Below are 22848 nucleotides of genomic sequence, written 5' to 3' on the forward strand. Positions count from 1 at the left end.
CCGCCAGCAGCTCCCAGGCAAAGTTGCGCTGCCGATGCGGCCGTCAGGGGAGACCCGCTCCCCGCCGGCGGCCGGGGGGGGCTGCGCGGAGGGGCCGGGCGCGGCGGTGACGGGCACACAAAGCGCGGTGGCGGCGGGGGCCGATCGTAGCCACCCCCCCCTCCCTCCCCTCCGCCCTCGCCCCGCCGCCGGTCCCCACCGCCGCGACCAGGCCGGCGCGACGCGAGGCGAGATCGTTACCTAGAGGCAAGCCCTTGTTTAGTAAGTGAGAACTTCCCATTGAAGCGCTACGTCCGCGCCCGCCGCGGGGAGGAGGCCGGGGGGGCTCCGCCGCTCCGCGACGGCGAGGCTGGCGAGGCGAGGACCAGCCGCCGCGGCATATGGCGGCCACTCCGTGGGCGCCCCTGAAGTGAGGCGCCTCGGCGCGCGCCCGGCGCGCATGCCCGCCCGCCCGCGCGCCCCCGCCGCGCGCACGCGCGCCGGAGAGACGGAAAGGCGGGGTGGGGAGGGGGGGGAGCGGCCGCTGCCGCCTCCGCCGCGGGCGGGGCTTCCGCGCCCCGTGCTCGATCCTCCTGGTTCTAGGCAGGCAACTGCAAGAAAGAGAGCGGGGCGGGCGGAAGCGGGCCTAGAGCCTCCACTCGCGCTCCGTCCGCCGGCGTTGGGTCTGTGGTGCGACAAGCGCGCACCGGAACCTCCAACAGCGAATGGAGCCACTTTCCTATCGTTTTAGTTTGCTTAAACTTCAACAAAGTTAACACTAGCTGCATGCGACCACCCTCCCTAGCATCCCAAAACATCACCACTTCTGGTGTGCCATTATTTTTTTCTGATTCAGCTAAGGCTTTTCCCTCTTAGAAATTCACACGGATGAAAAAAAGTAACTCCAGAACACTCTAATTTTGCTCCTAGGGACTAGAATTAGTAAGTGAGGTTTAGAGGCACCGATGTGCCCTCGGAGCCCCCGTGCCGCACTCGAGGTCCAGCGCCATCCCCGTGGTCGCAGCCGCCAGGCAGCAGGGCTGGGGTGGGCCCCGCCGCCAGCGGGGTCGGGTTTAGACAAAAAGCAGCAAATTGGCCAAATGTTGATATTCTTTCCCATCAGAGACATCCTCACACATTCCCATTAAGTCCAAGCCGTTGGGCGATCAACACCAGACCCTCTTCAGTGCTCGGTGCCTCAATGCAAAGGCACCACTTTTTTATTAGTAACGGCCTCGGTGCTATGATGTCGAAACGCCCCTGTCACGCCACCACAGCCGACCGGGGGTGTCCCACCCTGCAGCTCACAGCCGCTGCTGCACCGGGGACACACCCCAGGGGGATCACCCCGACCCACTCCATGGAAAGCCCCACGAAGGGCCAATTCTGCCCTAACGAGACCAGGGGGGGAAAGAGGTGACGAAACATCACCCCACGCGGGGTCGACCCTCAGGACAGGCTAGTGGAGCCAACAGGCCCCTTTTCTGAGGTAAAGAAAGGCCGGTTCTTGGTGCTCCCAAAGACCAGCGGCTGTGCTGAAGCCCCCACAGGTGCCGGTGTCCCCACGGGTGTCCCCTGGCCTCCTCACACCGCCCCGCTGCCCCCTCACCCCCCCGGGGGGTACCGCCTGCTTTCACCGACGAGGACAATGAATCACAGAATCATCTAGGTTGGAAAGGACCTTGAAGATCATCCAGTCCAACCATTAACCTAACACTGACAGTTCCCAACTACACCAGATCCCTCAGCGCTATGTCGACCCGACTCTTAAACACCTCCAGGGATGGGGACTCCACCACCTCCCTGGGCAGCCCATTCCAACGCCTGGCAACCCGTTCTGTAAAGAAATACTTCCTAATATCCAGTCTAAACCTTCCCTGGTGCAACTTGAGGCCATTCCCTCTTGTCCTATCACTTGTTCCTTGGCTCAAGAGACTCATCCCCCCCTCTCTGCACCCTCCTTTCAGGTAGCTGTAGAGGGTGATGAGGTCTCCCCTCAGCCTCCTCTTCTCCAGACTAAACCCCCCCAGTTCCCTCAGCCGCTCCTCGTACGACATGTGCTCCAGACCCTGCACCAGCTTCGTTGCCCTTCTCTGGACACGCTGGAGTCATTCAATGTCCTTTTTGTAGTGAGGGGCCCAAAATTGAACACAGACATCGAGGTGCGGCCTCACCAGTGCCGAGTACAGAGGCGAGATCCCTTCCCTGTCCCTGCTGGCCACGCTGTTTCTGATGAACAGAAATACAGCATTTTGCCTCGGCACTGACCAAACTAGAACCGACATTTGGGTCAAAAATAGGTGTTACCGCCAGCGCCCAAACCCCGACGATGCCCTTTTCCCCCCGCTCCGTGTCACCACACGGGGGTGTGTGTGTCCCCCCCCGCCCCCCGAGCCCGCCATTCGCCTCGCCGCCGAGACCGCGGTGGCGGACGGAAACCAAAGTGTGCGCGGCGCCCCCGCTGCCGGCTGGGTCAGCCGATGGCGGCCCCGCCCCGCCCCGCCCGCGGGAGGCAGGGGGGAGGGTGGCGGAGGCCCGCGGCGCCGCCATGACCCCGTGCCGCCGTTTTTACTCCGGGTTTCTCCTCTCCTCAGCACCGGGAGCTCCGGGTCCAGCCATCCGAGAAACTTTTACGCCTCTCACACAGCCGGCCCCCACCCCCTCCTCCTCACCCGCGGGCGGGAAGCGGAGCCGCGGCCGGGAGCAGACAGGGAGGGTGTTCGCTCGTTCCGTCCCTCCCCACAGACAAGCCTGGCGAGCAAAAACCCCACCTTTTGCTTTTTCCAGAAATAAAACGCTCGGTTTCTGTCAGCGGTTACGCCGCAAATGACCCCAAAGCCCGCGCTGCCACAGCAGCACCTCAGGGGTGCCAGGGGACCCCCCGCCCCCTCAGAGAACGACGAGGGAGGGGGCACGGCGGGTCAACCTCTGGTAAAATTAAGATCTTAGCGCTGTTCTCTGAGCTCTGCGGTAAGTCAGGGCCTGATTCTCCTCAGACGGAGGGAAATGGCAAAGCTCTTACCGACTTGGAGGAGAGGGCAAGTGGGCTGCCACGCCGGGGCGAGGTGCAGGGTCCGTCCGGCCCGGAGGAGTTTGGGGTGCCCTCGCTGAGGGGGAGCAAGCCCAGCGTCCATCTGTCCGTGCTGCCGCCTTACTCCATGCCAAGCTCCCTCGAAATTTCAGTACCTCCCCTTCCACGTTTTTAAATCGTTTTGCGGGATGATCTGAGAGTTAATTCTGCTGACTGCACCGCTGAACTCCGGGACCGTGGGTGATTTTTAAAAACTGGCGCACGGAAAAGGGAGGGGATAAACGTGAAGATTTTACAGCTTTTTTTGGATTCTGCAGGATTGGTCTGCAATACTTACAGTACTCGTGAGGATAAGTGTTATTAGAGGTAGCTAATACAAATCGTTACAGGGACTCCTTGGCTGCAAACATTAGGAATTCGCTTTGATAAGCGACATGCCCGATACCAGGAGCAGATCATCTCTTCTGTGTTTCTATATATGCACAGGCTGTAGATTTTCCTGTGGTTTTGGGGAGGTTTGTTTGCTTGAGAGGGGAATATTTGAACCCAAAGTTTATAAAGGGTGGTTTCAGCCACCAAGTTGCATGAATTTCAGGAATCTATTCAGGGCACAAGTACCAGATTTTAGCTTATAGGCAGCCTTTAGGAACTTGGCTCTAGCTCCCTAGTAATTTGTTTTTCCCCTTCATTCTCCTGGTAGTGTCCATTTCACGGGGTTATCCAGCAGGATGAGGAAGTAACTCCCAGGAGAAGTTTATGCAGTCTCTGACTTTCTTAATTTTCCTCCTCTATTACAGGAAAGCCTTCTGTGGCTCTGTAAAGACATCTCAGACATTCCTCAAACAACATAGTTTCTCTAGATTCCCACTGTGCATCACTAGGGCAGCATCTAGCCAAGCGCCTCATGTGGGGTTTGTATAAATAAACAAATTTGGTTTTAATCACTTTAAAGTGGTTAACCACTTTATTGCCATTTATAGATGTTAGCAAATATAAAAATATATACATATCAAAGCTGAAAGAAGAAAATAATGATTTTTTTTTTTTTTTCACTACTTAAGTTGCCATGTGGCAAAGTATCAGCAGGAATGAGCATTAGGGGTAGAACATGCTTAAATCGTAAGTGGAGTATCTATGAATACCAACATGGATATGGAAGTACCTCTACAAATAAATTAATAGTGGAAAATGAAAATTCAGAAATTAAATTAAGAGTTCAGTTACATTTTTTTATAGAGAAATGGATAGAGGCAATGAGACCATTTCCTCAGTGGGGTTACATGACTGGGCAAATGTTTAGTTCTAAACTGGAACTGCTGCTTCGAGGAGGGAGGGGAGTGTGGTACAAAATATTATGACAAGGGGAGTGCTCTAAGTGAGGATAAGTTGGCATGATGAACAGATGGAGTATTCAATAACAGGAGGTTATTAATACTGCAGTTTGGTATTCTCTACGCTACTTCATGAAGGGATTCATATGCTTGCTCTTTTTCCTTTCTGATTGTACGCAGACTTAACAAATACACATACTGTAGGTAATGCCGGACTTACTCCCCTGCCGGCGCACACGCACACATCACAAATTCATGTTTCCTAGGAAAACATGAAGGGCTGGATCTTCAGCTGATTGTAACTGGACCAACTGTGTTCCTTTCAATAGCATAAAGTGGATTGGCACCTGCTGAAGGAGAGAGGTTATCTGACCCTGTCTCCCCAGTCGAAAGGTCTCCACCCTGCTCTTTGACAGCTGCCACGAGGCACCTGCTCTACAGAATACACTATGAAGACTGTCAGGATGGAAAAGAAAATGAAATATCCCAAGAGCGACGGAAGTCTTCCTTCAGAGCACAATGCAATGCTCTTTCTGTTTAAGAAAATCAAGCTGACTTTCACCCAGAGTTCAGTCCTCCTCCCCTACACGGCTTTCAGTGCCCTAGTTTTACACTGGACGTGAGAAAATCCAGGAGCAGACCAGCTGACTCCAGTCAAACCTTCCACTGCCCCCATCCGTTTTACTGCCTATGTTCTCCAGCTTGCCTTCTGGGTCACCAAACGTTCAGTCATCCCCACATCTTTTAGACTGTGGCTTGTACAGCTACAATATTACTAAATCTTCCACAAAATGTAACAATCCCCATTCTCCTATCACATTTTGGCACTGCTGTCACTGCAACTATTTTTTTTTTTAACAGTAATGTTACACAGCCGAGTGTCTTCTGTGTTTTGCGCTAAGAATTATGGCATTTTTCAAAGCCCCCAAACTGTTTCTTGGCTTCTTAAGAGTCAGCTGGAGGAGCACATGTGCTGAAGAGTAAATACATTGTTTTAAGTGTATCTGTTAACAGCCATATGTATAATTTAAGCACAAGTTTTATTCCCCTCAGAATGTCTAATCATAAGGGCATGACCTTGTGCTTTCACAAATTAGATACATTAGGGTACAATATCTTTAGCAGATGTGACTTTGAAGATACTGAAAGAGGAAGTTTTACTGTTGTATGGTCTAAGCAATGAGCCAAGATGCATGTTGAAGGCTCTCTAAAGTGAATAATGAGGTTTGACAATATTCTTACATCTAGATACTGAGATTGTGTACTTACAGATTTTCTTTAGTTTGTCATAGCTGTGCATGCTGGCCTTTTCATGCATGTTTTTGCTTCATTATCAAACACACAGCATTCATTTAACAGTTTTTAAAGCCATCATTTTGAAAGCTTTGTGCATTTTTTAATCAAAGGATAAGATTACATTTCAAGGGAATATCTTAACTTTTGTGAACAGTGAATCTTGCAGATGCTATTAGGAGATCCTAAAAAGTATTTATGTCAGAAGAAAAGAACGGTTGGGTAAAGCAGGCCCAACATTTAGACTTTATTCTAAAAATAGATCTTTCAAATGTGTAATCAAAATAAATCAATACAATTTATTTAAAATCTGGAAAGAAGACTTTGGATTTAAATCTTTCCTTAATTCTTTTGCTCAGATCCTGAAAAGCTTTTCTTTATAAAACACACACACGGAGATCAGTCTACTTTCATTCTGCTGTTGCATATTTTAATTAGAGCTGCTTTTTTTATGTATAACTTCCTCTGTGTGAAACTTCCCGCTGTAGGAAATTAATGCTTTCTGGTTGATGTGAAAGAGAAAGGCCATTTTGGAGAAACATTTTCAGCAGGTTCTGAGGGGAAAATGGAAAAAAGAATAATTGACAAAAGGGAAACACTTCATCTTTAAGAAATGGTGGTCATCACAAGCATGAAATAAAATAGAGGACCTTCATCTACTGTAAAAAAGAAGGATTGCTGAGGGATCAAAGTCGTAGATTAAAGTTCCACTTAATGAACAAGAAGTTCAGCTGTGTCAAACATTCAAAGTCATTTTTGAAATGCCAAATGTGCATTGCTCCTTTCTCAGAATGGAATGGCTATACTAGCTCTACGCTGGAAATACCAGCCGTACAAAAGTGAAAAAGCTTGCAGTGTGTGGAATGAATGGAAGAATAAATTCCCTTCAAACCAGTGAACACAAAAAACCGCTCTCCTCTGATGTTATCTGTATTAAGTGACTAAGGGATTTTCTTCTTGATCTCACCCTCTTCATACAAGTGCTAAAAACACAAGAACCAGGGTGGAATTAAATCCTCTGCATTTTCTGGTTACCATGAAATGAGAGGTATCATTTTCCATCTAGTCAGGAGGAGTTAACAGACCATTTCCAGGAAGGTCTGTGTTCTGGAAGAAGATAGAGATGAACAGCAGAAGAAACCTATCGAGAACCATTAGTGGATGTCAGCCATTGTCCATCTGTTCACAGTGGAATAAATCCAGACCTGAAGGAACAACTGCAACCTGCCCCATATGGCTCGTTCCCTTCTGCGCTGGCAGGGCTTCTTTGGGGATTTGACATTGGATGAGGTAAAGGAGAAGCAGAGCAATCTGTGTTCCCAGGAACGAACAGCCAATTCACATGAAAGAACAAAAAGTGGGTTAGTAACCCAAGGGAAGGTTTTCTCCTTCTCACCTGTCTGAAATCTTGGAGCTCATTCAAACTCTGTATGTTGCAGAGATAGTATGCTGAGGCTCCTACCAGTACTGAAGTCCTTAAAAATTTAACTTCAGCTACTAATTATGTGGGCAGTGGATAGCCGCTCGATTGGCGAGTGAAACCACTGATCCAGCTGTCTCCCAAGGTGTTCAAAAAAGGCATTTGGAAAGAATATTTTACACAAAAAAAATCATTAAAAATTATAATACAATATCCTTTCAACGTAATGAACTAGCATAACAACATTCTGCCTTTACTTTTACAGAACTGGGTTGTAGCGTGCTACTACTGAGTAGTAATTTACTTCTCAAGTTTTAAATCAGTCTGGGCCTGGTCATGCATGATTTTCTATATGATTAAGGGCAGGAGGCTCAGACCCATACGGAGTAGTTATAACATCTGACTGTCTCTTTAAAATTATAATGAAAAAGAGATACTCTTTGTGATGCTGCATTCTGTATGTAAAGAAACAGACATACATATTAAAGCCAACTGAAGGGATCAAAACCTGTTTGGTGATAGTAATTTCACAGGTAATATGGAGAATAATTAACCATCCAGTAGCCTAAGCAGAATCAGTGGCTGTCCTGAATGAATGTGCTGTTGTGGGTTTGTCTTCAGTCTTAGGACAGTCTGCTGAGAAACTCAACAGATGCAAAAAATCAAATTCAGAAGTGATGTACAAGAGGTACATTTCCCTACACAGATTCAAGGGCAGGCCACAGAAGAAAGGAAAGATGCTCAGGCTGGAGGCTTGATCTCTGCTCTAGCTCTCAAGTCCATAAACGGTTCAGATTTGCCAGTGTTATTCCAAACGTGAGGTGATTATCTGCACAGAAGAGGGATTAATTATTTTGGGCCTGGCACCGTGCTAACGCGGCAGTAGGGGCAACTCTAGGAGATGCTGTACACTCATGCCAGTTTGGACTGGCAGTAAGTTAATTATCTCTGTGCTGCAATGTAATTTGCACTCTGTTATCCTCTACCTCCTTTTCAGTTCCCTTATAACACACTTGGCATCTTATTTTTGTCAAGGTTGCACAATTAGCCAGGAAAAAAAGCTATAGTTGTATCAGAGATAATTTTAAATTTCCCAAACAATTATATTCGCACTTATAAATGTCATTCATTCACTAGGTGGCATATAGGACATCACACTCCCTTGTTTGAAACACATACCACAAGACTGAGGACCCCTTCAGGAAAAATAAAGGTATGAAATCCAAGCAACATCTCACCAAACATTTAACTAGAGACTCTTCTAAACCACGAGGCTTACCAATCCAAAAAACTAGCAAGGATACTAAAGGATGCGAGAAGCAAAACAATGTCATTATGTGAAAACGTCCATCTGCTGTCAAGGACCTTGAGCACAACCATGTGCTGGGATTATATACATTTATGACATTGAAACAAATTCTTGCTTTGTCAAATTTACTTGGGATGATTACAGGCTATCGGTCTTGAATTTCATCCTCTTCTGAGTTGAACACTGCTTCGTACCCTCATGAAATACTGCACTACCAGCACTCCACTATCACCTAACGCTAAAATAAGAGAATGGTTCATTAGTGAGCAAAAAGTGACCTCTAGTGAATCATCACACCAGCTCCTGAGACATGGGATCTCCCTGGCAGTGCCTTGCCTTTCACCGACTGATCACATCCAATTCAAATCTGATGATGCTACACCGTAACACTGCTCAGCATCTGTACACCATCGGTCAAGCACTTCAGACACCTTCAGTAACTCGTGCTTTGCACAGCAGCTATAGCAAACGACAGAAAACATCTGCACATCAAAAAACCTGAACACGTATGTCTGAACATAACAAACACTGCATACAGATAAGTATTACAGAATTTAATGGACTAGAATAAAAAGTATAAGCTCTAAGTGGATTTTTTAAACTTGTTTTAATTTCATTTTAAAAGTAGTATATCCATAAATTTGTAAATAAAGTAAGGAAAACATCCTATTAAATATGTACAAATAATAATAATCTCCATGAACAGCCCTTTGTGCTCTAAGAAAACAGGAAAATTAGAGTGGAGAAAAACAGTAGCAAAGAGAAGGGCAGTGAAAATCAATTCCATAGTTACAACATATGGAACAATTAGAGGCTAGGCAATCCATAACAGCGAGTGGTCGATGATTTTAGAACAGTAAAAAGAAAGTAGCAAGGTTTCATGCGTAAAACACATACACCATTGGCCACACAAACACATTTCATGTTCTCTGCCTCCATATATCTAGCAACATACTAATATTTTTATACCCCTCCTAATACGTATATATTTTTCTAACAAACATTTTATAGGCAGTTATTGGGAGGTTTACCTTTCTTTTACTAAACCAAAATAAAGACTCTTGTGCAACTTTTTTACTTCCCATTCTCAAGACTTAAAACTCAATAGCTGAAAAGTAAACTGCAAGAAATCCTTATCCCTCTGCAAGACTCTTCAAGGTACAATTCAAATCCTAAAGGACATCAGTTTACACGCCAGCTTACACAGCGAGATGGTAACTTTCTGTATGCTGAAAAAGCTCCTTTTGTATTGCTGTATAATGTAAAGAAAGAAGCAGACTGTTATCCTAGCATAAATACTGCCTGATCATACTACTTATATTCATATAACATACAATTTCACTACAGAAGAAAGTCGATTCAAACAGGTGATAATCAGTATCAACAGATTTACTGCTACTTGAGTTTATATTTATTGCCAAATACCCCGACTTACAGACTAAGGCAGCACTGTGCATTATGACAGGTTGATATTATTTAAAGATTATTGGATAAACTTTCCAAAGGCCTTACCATATTACACGAAGAAAATGCTGCGGAGATAACACAGCTCATGAAAATATTTTCTAAACCGCTGGCTTTGCAATGGTTCACCTCCTCTACACAGGAAAACACCATCTGACAGAGATGTTTTGTTGAATTTGTATCACAGCACAGCACAACTGTGGTCCTACAAGTGTCTTTTGGGAACTCCATCATCTCACAACGACCATTACTCTTGACAGCAGAATTTCAGTGCAATTTTAAAGATAGTTACTGTTGTGCCAGGCAGGCGTTGGCAAGGCAGCTGGGCTGAGGCATCTGCAGTATTTGTGATTCATGATGACATCGTGGAAAGCCCACACAGAGTTCATCATGAGCTATAAACAAAAGGCATTAAAATAAATAAAAGAATTTTCTACGATAGTTTTTAAAGGTAAATTTCTTAGAATAGGCTACTGACTAGAAGAGGATTTGGAACATTATATCAGCTTCTGAACTGGTTTCAGTTAGTGCACCATGTTGCTTATCTCAGTCTTTTCAGGTTTTTCATTTATTTTGTCAAGACAAGTTATGTTGACTCTTAACATAAGCTGTCTTTTTTACGAAGCGGGATATCTAATACTGCTTTTGTGTAACGAACTATGATTTCTCACTACATTGATGTGCCATTTGAGCTACCAGGTCACAAGAAACACAGTGAACAACTACAAATCTGCAACACTGATGCAATAAAAAAATTTAAAGTTTTCATTTTTATTGCCTAATTCTAGGGAACATCTTAGGGTATACAAAACCTGTTCTTTTCCCTGGCTTCAAATTCTCATGTTTTATTTGGGTCCGATTTATTCCTATGACCAGCAGAAGAGTCATTGATATAACAATCAGCTTTTATTAATTTGTATTACGTTACATATCTGAAAGAATGATCAGAGTACAGGCTTGTACATCACCTTGGGAAGAGTAAAGTTCAGCAGACATACACAAAAAGGGAAATACTACCATGCAAACAGATTGGGATCTTAATTAAAATGATTCGCTATGCCTTATGAACAGTACAAGTTATATTACAAGATGACAAAGTTACCTTAGGAAAAATGTACTTTAAATTAACCAGTGGAGGCTGAAGACAACTCAGCTGTAATAAGTAAATATATATAGATATTGTATAAATAATTAATTAACTTTTCCTGAAAGACCTGGAAACAAATGAGAATACTTCGTGTATCATTGTACTGTGCCCATCTCTGACTAAAGTGGCTTCTGAGACCCGTGACCCAGAAAGGTTAAAGTTTGTGTCTTTCCCAGAGGCTGCACCTACATGATTAACATTACAGAGAAACCCACATCAGAAAGAGCTATCACAAGAGAGGAATGAACGATAATTCATGTAGATAATAAACAGTCTAAGGAAAAAAACCCCACACAACCCTACCTTGGTTCAATAAGAGTATTTTGAATGTTTTTCCTTTTAAGCACCACAACTGTAACTTCTACTAAATCCCAAGTATTGAGAGGGAAGGGATGATTTTCTGTTTCTTGAGGTTGCATGCAACCAGAGTTGCATGTTCTTCTCAGACTATTCCTGGATCTCTCCTGACAAGATATTTCCAATTGTGCTAAAATCTATGGATGTTTTGAGATGGAGACAGATGTCTGTTGGGCCGTAGGCTGAGGTCATCAAACTCATCTCATTTGTGACCTAAGCTTGGTCTCTTGGCTCTCTTAAAAAAAAAAAAAAAAAAGGGGGGGGGGGTGGTGGAGGGGGACGCACGCAGGGGGAAGAGAAGAGAGGTGGAAAGGAAACCAAAGAAATGTTTGCTAATTTAACTATAATTTTGTTCTATTTAATTTTTAATCTAATAGCACAGGCAGATTTTTGATAACATACAGCCAACATGATGCACATTGAGAAGATACGTGTTTGGTCATCTATCATTACTACTACTCACAGTATAATTATTGTTTCTGGCATTATTAGCAGGCAACTGTCTATTACTTCCTGACCATCTAACCAATCAACTTCTCAAGAACTCATGTTTAAATCTCATTTCAAAGGCAGTTTTACTGCACTAAGTGGGTGACGTTGCTTAGATTTATAAATATTTTACATAAATCTTTATTTATCAGTGAACAGTTCCATTTCTCAGTTCTTGAAACATCCAAAGAAAAAAGTGCCATGCTTATGCTGACATCATTCCTACTGCTTAAGGGAAGATAAAATTGGGTCTCTCAAAGCTGCAGGCAAAATACTACAATGGATAACAAATATTCCTTGTGTATACACGATTGGAACGGCTGTCTCCGTTGGGCACTGACTGTAAGTTGTGGGGCACAGAATGGGTTCAGAGATTTTTTTTTTTGTTAGAATCAGTTCATGTGTACATGCAGGATTCCAACAGCTTATTTTACAATCACTGCTACCTGCCCCCTGACCCCAGAGATGCCTTCTTGCTTAAAACAACCATCAAACCTCCAAAACACTACAGAAACCCACAATGTAAACAAATATAGATACTCATTTCACAGGGGTTTCTATTTAAAAAAACCCAAAGATATATTAATAGTAAATTTTCTGAATCTTCTTCCCTTTGATGGGTGCTGGGTAGTGTAAATTTTTACATATAATCCACTGTTAACATCATCACTGTTTCTGTTCTGCTCTTAAAAAAAGAGAAAAGGAGAAAAAGGGTTTGTACAGGAGCATTAATAGTTCCACTTGCCCTGTGGCGAATGGGGAAAATATGTCAATGTGAATTATTGTACTGTCTCCATGGATCAAGATTTCTCTTAGTGCTTTCAAAATTCCACTAACAGAAACAATTGCTAAGAGCATTTGCTACTTAGCCTGCTATGCTGGAATCAAATAAGACCCTAGGATCAACTAATGCTAAAATATTATCTTTTATATTGATTTTCTCGCCCTACATTAACTGAGGAAAGAAGCAGCTAAATAATTTTAGCTGGAAAGAATGGTGTATCGCTCTCACAAGGACATTCAAAGAATTTAAATAATCAAGATAATTGCAAAATAGAATTTTGAGCAGCTTACACTACCAGAAATGTAAGAATATCACAGTATAATTTTACTTCATTCTGACCTAAACAAGTTGTACTACATATTCTACTCACTACACATAGTTACGATGGGGAATGTAGTATCTCTTCTCAGCAGAAACCGAGAACACCCACACAGATGCATTAGAAAAAAAATAATTCTCATTTTGTGCAGTTGTGCATGCACATTCATATTTGAAGGAGCAAGCCAAATACTAATAAAGAGATTCCAAGTCTATTTTCTCTACTGGAAGGCTATTTTATGGGTATTTATTAAATTATTTTTTTATATCTCTTTCCTAGTACTAGATTATGGTCTCAATTAATTAATAAAGCACAGTTGTAGAAATTCATGGGCCATTGGGCAGATCTGTTATGAAAATTTATTTCTAAACTTCTTGGTCTGGCCAACAAGAATATAGTAGACCAAGAATGAACGACTGATGAAATCCAGACACTGTGTACTTACATATTATTGATTATTTCTACCAAATAGCAAATTATCTTCACTAAAAAATAATCATCTTGATTCTTATACTACATTCATCACCAGGATTTATAAACATCTAACAAATTCATCTAAGGGAACCATGAAGATGCAGTAAATTAGAGCTTTGCAGGGTGTCCAAGTTAGAACTACTGATGTTCTGGTTAAAAAAGTTAGTGCTACACAAAGCTGACAAAAACAAACACATATTAAAAGATCATGAATAAGTTAGCTTGGGCCACATCTGTCACTGAAAAACTCTCTCAATAGAGACATTTCTAATGGGCATCTGTCATCATCTTCACCAGCAACGTGGACATAAGATAGAAAATCTTTGCCAAAATTACTGTGAACATCACAAAACCAATAACTGTCTATAAAAAATAACAGCAACAGCACAATCACACAGTCATTTTGGATCACAGATAAATGAAGATCATAGAAACAAAACATGCTGTAATAAAACCAAGATGGAAAGCTTTGCCATTAGAAAAGACTACTGTCACACTGACAGGGTAGAGAACTAGATCCTTAAAAGTGATGTGCAACTCTGTGTGAGCTCCGAAAACCACACCTCAACAAGAGGAGATAACGTTTTCCTTGAAGAAATGGTTATATTCAAGCATGGAGGAAATTTTTGCCATTGCAGATAGGATTACTGAGATTATAAATAGTTAACTATTGCTCCCAGGTCTGGCATCAATATCCTGTATGTTTGAAAGGTTGCAAAAAGAAAAAGTCATGCTGGAGAAAAATGCCTTGAAGAACACAATGTATTCAGATTGACAACAAAAAATTGAGAGATAACATGATTACGCTTTGTAGGGAGAAATACCAGACACTAAAGGACTGTCTAATCTTAGAGGAAGACATAATAAGGAGCAGTTTAGAAGCTTATTCAAAAATCTGTATTTTCTACCTTTTTTTTTAAAGTGGATGTTATTGACTATACTATCAAGAGTTATAGTGGTGTCTTCATCTCCTGAATACTTTAAATGCCTTTTTGAAAGATCAGTCTAATAAAAAAATCTGTAGCTGAACTGTATCAGCGATATATGTGATACAAAGAGGTTCAAGATAATCTGGAAATTCCCTCCTGATCCTACACTCTGGCTCCAAAAACTTAAGATGACATTGTTGGTTATTGCTCTGCTCCCTGTAGGAATGAACAGAACAGATGATTTGTCTTTCACTGAGCATCATCTACTGATATAAATCTCTCCTCGCTCATGACGTCCATTAACAGGAAGCAATTACTAGTAAGAAGTTGTTGATGAAGAATGATGTCTTATCATAAAACAGCTAAAGTACAGAAGAGAGCTCGTGGTGATCCACTGAGAGCACCACGGACAGAGTAGATAGATTTCACCTGGACTTCAGCTGGAAGCCCCACACAGCATGTGGAACACTGAACTCCAGGACTTCCAGTACTAAATTAATAACAAGTTGTTTTGACTGTCATTAAATACCTCAAAGACTTGGGGTCATGCACTTGTCTACCCAAGTGCACTGAGATAGGGATGTCTGGAGATTAGCAATGAATAAACAGATCACTGTGCTCAAAGCATGGTCTGCCATGAGATGAAGGTTCTGTAGCACCTTCATCACGCTACATAGGGCATGTTGCTGGCACAAGTGTTTTCAGTAAGAGATAATGAGATGGCAATGTGTACTTCTTACGTACCAATGCTACTGCCACCTTGCTCGGGTTTAGCTCTGTGCTTGCTTCAAGACTTCTTGTATCTGACAAGTAGAACTGGATGTTGCTGATCAATTTTTGTTATTCAAGGTGCTGACATCTTAATTGATGACACAGCATAGTCTTTTCCATTCAGTTTGCAAAGAAGTTGCGCAAGATGGAGCCCAGAGGAATTCTGCTGGCATGTGCTTTTGTAAGGGAGCTGAGGCATCTCATAACTGGGAGAAATTAGAAGGATTAAAGCACTAGCCAAGATTCAGGAAGAGTACAATCAATTCCTGATTCCGTCACCAGCCTCCTATCATCCTTGTCACCCTAAACCACTTCCCTTCTACGTATCCAGGCTCCTCATCTTCAAAACATGTATAGTATTCACTTATTAAACACTCACGTTTGCTGTCTGAGCAAATCTATAAAATATTCAGACATCCCACTACAACTGAAGAGTCACTCTCAGTACATCTAATGAGACCAACGACAGGTATACATTCATCTGTGGTACAGATCTTAGTTGTGTCAGCAATGTGTCATCATTCTAGTTTCAATGTGGATATATAAAGATTAGATTGTGCAATCCTACAACAAAATATCTTAAAACAATCTGTTGGAAGTTGACTATCTAGCCTGCAGTTTGCATTTGCCCCCTGATCTGCTTCATGCACCAATAGGTCTCCCTGTGTTCAGTTAACTGAAGCTCCTACTGCTAGCAAGAGAATATAATATAAATTTGCAGGCCCGTAAAATTACATTTGTTTTAATAAAACTACTGTGTTTTGGAAATATTACCTAGAGAAGCCTCACACTGAATCATGCGCAGACTTTAACGTACTTTTTAGTGTCTTCTACTAGAGCTGAACATCTTTCTATTACATGAAGAGCAGAGTTGAGGACAGAGGAGTGGTTCTTTGTAAGGTAGATAATCCTGGTAGGTCCAGATTAGGAAAAAAAACTTACTTTCATTCTAACACAAAAAGCTGACTGGGAAGCTAAAATGTAATACTAACAATAGAATTCTGTTGGGCAAACCCTTGAAAGATCACCAAAACAATAATAAATCAATCATCTGGAGACATGGATTATGGAAGGGAGAAATTAAGATCAATGAAAATTGTATTCGTTAATGAAACATCTCCACCACCAAAAAAAGTTACTGTTGTTAGAGTAAGAAAAGACTGTCAACCCCAGTCTGGCTGATACATTTATTTCTTTAATGATAGGTATACCCATGCTGTATAGAAGAATTAAACACAGCAGGTGTAAGACAATACTGCTTTCCTATGAGATGGCTATCTCAGCTCCTTGCTTTTAGTAATCTGTGTAACTGTACTCCAATCACAACCGTATTCATTAATAATACATGTCAGTGCCTCCATCTGCCTTAATTTGGGGTTTATCCAGCGTAGACACGCCCGTGTTTAACTTAACCATGTAGGTGGTGCCGCGGACATCCCACCGCTCAGGTCCACTCACACAGATCCTCTGAATCCTGCTTAAACCAAAGTCTGCCACAAAGTTGACTCATCATTCCCGCACAATGCTACCAGTAATAAAACACTTCTTGGAGATAAAAAAAATCCTTGTCTGGGACCTGAGAAGCACAACATACACTAATCACTTCTGCAGTAATTATGGCACATGAAGTAAGTGTGAACTACATATTAGTCTGCAATTTCCACAATCGGTGTAGCTTGAAAACAGCATTTTTCTGCTTTCCAACTTATTGAGAAATCTGAGAAGTAATTTTTTTTTTCTTTATGGACCAAGCCTTGATGTTACTGAAATCAATTAATGTTTGCCATTCAAGTATACAAGACCCCAACATGCTAAGACTGAAGTTTCAAGTTAAATTTGTAACTATTTACTATACAAAATAACAATTAACACAAGCTAGTTCCGCTTCCCAGAGCTCTAAAATAATTATGAATGTGAAACAAAGATCACTGTTATTCAGGCAGTAGTTTTCAGGTGGTTAAACTGCAAGACTAGAGGGATTCAATTAAACATTTAATAACTGTAGAGGACAGTACAGTTCAGTGTGCCAAAATAAACCTTCAGCTCGCAGCTGTATTAAAAATTTGAAAGATTTTCAGTAAAATAAATCCATATTTTATTAACGTGCTTGCTACAGCTGAAGGAATAACATATGCCATCATAAAATAAATGTTTAAATCAGTACTGTACACTGTTTTGGATATTGCCTGCCTTAAAATCAACTATCTCTGTAATTCATTCTGATTTCTAGAAAAAAACAGATAATAAGAATGATCTTTTACCACACAGAGTCTCTCGGCTAAACTCTCCCATTACAAATTAGCTATAGGCAAGATGATAGGAAAACCAAACACCAGCTATAACCAGGTATTTGTGGGATGAGAAGTTGGCATCTTTGCTGACATCAGGCGGCGTAGCATATACGAATTTCAGAAAGCAGAAGGGGATGATTTTTGAGATGGAGTAATCATTTCCAGGAAAGTCCTCTGAGCTCCAGAGCTTGTTTGCTGCTCCTGCAGCCGACCCGCCATTGGGATTTACCATCTGCCTGTGATCAGGTGAGAGTAGTGAAGCTGTGAGCACTTGTCCCATCTTTTTGTGAGGGCTAAGCAGAACCTGACACCGTGCTCGTATTTCATGCTTTAACTGATGACTGGTTAATATTAGCTAGCAAATTCCCTGAATGTTGAAAGAGCTTCCAAGAGAAGGGTGTTAATAAGTTTACTGGAGGGAATAAAATCTTCATTGGCTTTGTCCTACACTCCTGACTCTCCTTTATTAGAGTGGATGTTAACCTCTTCTCGGTGAAGACCTATTACAGAACTAAAGGAGTAAGACTCAGAAATACATACAAGTTTTGAAATCTGAAGACACTGGTTATAGTTGAAAGCTGCAGTTCAACTGTAGTATCACTGGGTGCCTTCATCTATTACTGTTAAACAAGCAGGATCTTCTAATGTGACAGATCCCTGCAATCCCCCACCTGCTGCTGTCTGCAGGTAGAGTAGACCCCACTGTTTAGACCCCTCTGAGCCCCATCAGCCAACCAGAGCTTTACCCCTCTGATTGCCCACCAGACCACAACCATCCCACCACAACCTCCCAACTTTAATAACACTGTGGGAGGGAGTGCCAACAGCCTTGTTAAAACCGACGGAAATGATGTCCACAGCTCTTCTCTCATCCCCAAATCCAGACAGGTTTTCACCAAAGTGAATCTGCTCAGACAGGCAGGATTTATCCATGCTAAATTCATGTTGACTGTTCCCAGTTACCTCCTTCTGCTTCATGTCCCCAGAAACACATTCCCAGTCCTCATACTACCAATGCAGTGGTAGAAACTTTTTCTTGCCCTTGGCATTCAAGTCTCAACTTGAGCTGTGACTTTCCTAACACCATCCCTGCATGCCAGGGCAGTATTTCTAAATTCCTTCTTTGTAGCCTCTCCCTCCTTCCAAGTTTACTGGAGGCTGTGTAAGGACTCCACAGATCCTCAATTTACACATATCGTTTCCTGAGCAATTCAATCTAATGATTTGCTTCCACGTTTCATTCAAAAAGAAGGTTTTTTTTCTTTTTAAACAAAGCCTAACTGAAGAAGCATTGACATCTATAATGGGACTTGGATGGCAGCATGTGAGTAGCATTTAAAAGCCTACTGGGAGCAAAATTAAGGCTCTTAAGAAGAGTGTGGCTTCTAAAATTTAATTTAACTGTTGCCTAGGCCGCTTCTTGAATTCTTATCAGTACTAAACAATACAAGCAAGGAGGTGACTACTCAGAAAAGAATACCCATTTTTATGTTTTTAGGTGCAATTTGGGCAATTAAAAAAAACAACCACCCAGATTAAGGAATATTTCCTAGTCTTCTCTTCCAGCAGCCACAGAAACATCATCCTCTGGTACCTTTTTGTAAATGCAATTATAGGTCCATTTATATACATGACATTTTAGTAGTAATTGTGCAAGCACTGCTAAGTAATTGTACTTGAAAATTTGATGACAGAAAGAACTTTTTCTTTCTTGCATTCATCACTACTGAAAAGAGAATGCAGTGGGGTTTTTTAATAACTAGTAACCTAATTTCTGGATGTTCTAAGTACAAACGTTGTTTAAATATAGTTCAGTCTGCTAAAGGTTCCTATGAAAGAAAGATAATTTAAAACTCCATCAAGTATAACTAGTGACAAACTGATTTTTGCTTTAGTAAGAAGTTTGCTTGGGTTAAATAATTTTTTTTCACATTTTGTTTTATTTAATGGCAAACAAACTGCCCTAGAGATGAAAAATGTGGTCAGATTATCAAATATTTGTTCATAAGTAATGCATAAAAAAATTATTAGACTGATGGCAGTTGTTAAACTGATGGCCTTTTCATTCCTAATCGCTAATTTCAGATGATTTTTTAAAAGTACATTTCAAGAAAGTGATTTTGATGTTCATCATCTCAGACCACATGGAACAAATCACAGAAGCACAGTCCAAAAGAGGTAAGATTTCTGACATAAATCGCTGAAGTAAGAAGGGAAGTGTATTAGGGCACGAAGCCAAGGTGGGGTTTGTACCTGAAACTTGTAATAACGTTGATTTATTTAGATGTCTCTTCAGAGGAAAACATTTGAGGGAGGACCTCTTCGCCTTGCCTTTTAGCGCAGGGTTGGGCAAGGTGTTACTGGCTGCTTTGCAAGAGAAGTCAGTGAGCTCAGCCGTCCTCCCCTGGGTAACCTTGGCTGGTCTGCCCTTACCCTCAACTCCTTCCCATGTTGAAATACTAATGATTTGCTCCTCTTAACTTCAATGGCTAAAATGACCTAATTGCAAATTTTGACATCTCTGTGAGAAGGTACAAGACGGGGAAAAAAAAAAATAATTATTCTGTGTAAAGTAACATTTCTACATCCTACTTCTGATGCAAGAGATCTGTTGAATCCTGATGATGTTACCGAGTTGACTTCATTTGCACTGATCTCCTGTAGTACCACACTGAAAGACAAATCTGAAAATTCTCCTGATGGTTTCTCAAAACACACACAGATTTAGGCTTTCTACTTATTCTGCAATTTGATCACAATTTCTTTAAAAAAAAAAAGTGTTAATTTATATAACAAATTCATGAGTTACAATCATAGACATCACAGTAACTCTGGAAAACCCACACAGATTTCCCTATGCTCAACATAATAATGAAGAAAACACCACAGTCCTCTCACAAAAACACCCTTCAAGCTTTGAAGCGTATCCTAAGGATAACAAAATATGGACTTTGATCAGAAAAGGAGCAAGTTCCAGAGCTCAAGACCACGACCTTCTGCTAACTCTTTTCTCTTCCATCTTTTGGCAGCTGCAGGTATCACCAGAAATTGCTTACACCAATCTGCTGCAAACCACTGCTTCTACATTTCAAACTGAACGTCATCCAGAGAACTTCAAACTTTTCTGTCCTCCCACCTCCTGCTTTTGAAATGTAGCCTCAACTTTGTAATGTTGCTCTTGAGAAAATGGAGCAGAAAAGGCTTTCAGCATAGAAAAAAATGTTCCCTAGATGTCTTGCACACAAAACTGCATTGCTAATGGAGTTTCATGACCCTAAACCCATTACTGGTGCATCTCATCCCACCGCTTAGTTCCAAGACTGATGCAGGGTCATGCAGGGCACCACCCGGACCAACGGTACGTCTCCATCGACCCAGATGAGAATAACCAATTTATAAAGGGCTATTTGTGTGCTTCCCCACAGAAACCACACAGTGAGGCAAGCCTGCATGCATTGTACCCTGAGTGCCTCTTGCACCAACACGTCCCAGACAGGAAAGAAGCTGAAGGTCCTGAAGACCTGCTACACTTTGGGTTCGTACGACCATATTTAAGCCCACATAACTGAAGTTTATTCATCTCCTGAAAAATAACAACATACATTTCCATTCTCATATTTACAATATGTACTTGACAACAGGACTTTCGTCGTTTCTGCCCTCACTTTAACAGCACAAGTATTTTGACACCAAAGGTTGCAAAGATGATGAACAGATTTCATGTCAACACAGACCAGTATGAAAACAATATACCCCTAGGTCATCAGATTTACTTGAATTTACTGTTTGGTTTTGAACAAGGAGATTTCTTCCTGCGAATGGCCATTTCATGTTCAAACTAAAGGGAAGGGCAATACAGCTGTGTCATTTGATTAAAAAAATCTCTAGGAAATAAGTATTTGCTCTCTGCTGAATAACTGGCATGTTTGGAGCTTCAAAGGGATTCAAAGAGGGAGTGATCTATTTAGAAGGTATAACCAGGCATGTAACAATAATTTATATAGTGACGTATTCCTTTTGTACAGGCACAGAATATAGCACTCCCAAAAGCCAGACCAAAAAACCATTGTGTTGAATGTTGTGGAAGGCAAGGGGGAAAGCAGAGGACCCCTAAGAGCTTTGTAATTTAAGTATAAAGCAAAATAAAAAGTACTCCTTATGCTTCAGACATTAAATAAATGTAGAACAGTAATGGCCAAATGTTACCACTTGAATAGTCACGGGGGGAAGCAGCTTTTCCTAGTGAAAATGAAATATTGGACTGGATGAGACCACAACCACTATCTAACTCCATACAGCAGATGAAGTGAAACAGGTTACAAAAAACCTATATATGCATATATCTGTGTGTGTGCCACGTCAAAAGACAAACTCAGTGTCTGAGTACCAAAACACAAATTCAATGGATGCAGCTAGGCCATCTCAAGGATGTTTAAATAGGTGTTTATCATTCTCGTAGGAGACAGAAGCATTACATTTTAATTGCTGGACCTTATAGCCATGTAACAAAATACTTCTAATAACTGAAAGCACAAATGTGATGATTAAAAAATAGTCAATCTTACTAAGTTGTCCTCTAGTCAAATGTAGGGAAGTAATTCTTTTCCTAAATTATTTACTGAAGACATTTGCAAGAGGCAACGTGCCTGAGTAATCGCCACTTCAATCTTTGTTTCCTTTCTTAACTTAACCAAAGGAAAATCAAGAAGCTAAACTGACAATGCATAAAAAAGGAAGAAAATAGTGTTTGCAAACCACTTCTCCCTTCTGGAATCTTACTGGGTATTAGTACTGTGTCATTTGTAAAAATGTAATTCAACAGATCTTTCAACACATTTCTTGCTAGCTTCTGGAGATACAGGGGTTTTGTGCAGCATTGCTTGGGCTGACGCAATACAAAATGTAGCTGGAAAATAAAAATGCAATTAATCTCTCAAACAATACAATGAAATATCTAAATACGTACCTAAAACATGCTGTCCTGGTTTTGGCTGGGATAGAGGTAATTTCTTTTTCCCTTCTTAGTAGCTAGAATAGTGCTGTGTTTTGGATTCAGTATGGTATTTGATATGAGACAAATGTTGATAATGTGCTGATGTTTTCAGTTGTTGCTAAGAAATCAAGGACTTTTCAACTTCTCATGTCCTGCTAGTGCGCAGGTACACAAGAAGCTGGGGATAGCACAACCAAAAGAATGGACCCAAACTGGCCAATGGAATATAATATTCCCTATCATCTAATGTCATGCTCAGTATATAGAGAAGTGTTGATCGGGAAGTTCCACTTGGGCTTCTGGGATTGTGGTTTCAGGATTCTCTCTTCTCTGGGATCACTAGCTGGGAACGGGCTGGGCATCATCAGCGGGTGATGAGCAATTACACTGTGCATTCATTACCCATCTCTATTTTCTATTATTATTATTATTTTATTTCAATTATTAAGTTGTTTCTATCTCAACCC

The 22848-nt window shown here is 41.7% G+C and overlaps 1 protein-coding gene across 9 annotated transcripts in view; it reads right to left on the reverse strand.

Moving 5' to 3' along the window:
• The window catches only part of CTBP1 (C-terminal binding protein 1), a 248007-nt gene that overhangs the window by 71843 nt on the left and 153316 nt on the right, over positions 1–22848 (reverse strand). The window contains exon 1 of one of the 9 annotated variants that reach the window (XM_074821898.1): positions 241–442. The exons of 5 other annotated variants lie outside the window; for them this stretch is intronic. Coding sequence is in view for 1 of the 4 variants with exons in the window: in XM_074821895.1 (XP_074677996.1) it covers positions 241–280 (40 nt within the window). In the remaining 3 variants the exon portion in view is untranslated. Of the gene's footprint in view, positions 1–240; positions 443–22848 lie in introns of those variants that run through there. 3 more of the 9 variants (XM_074821895.1, XM_074821896.1, XM_074821897.1) reach the window with 3 other exon arrangements.

This window comes from Strix aluco, chromosome 4 (genome assembly GCF_031877795.1).
Source record: "Strix aluco isolate bStrAlu1 chromosome 4, bStrAlu1.hap1, whole genome shotgun sequence".
In the NCBI taxonomy this organism is placed as follows: domain Eukaryota; kingdom Metazoa; phylum Chordata; class Aves; order Strigiformes; family Strigidae; genus Strix; species Strix aluco.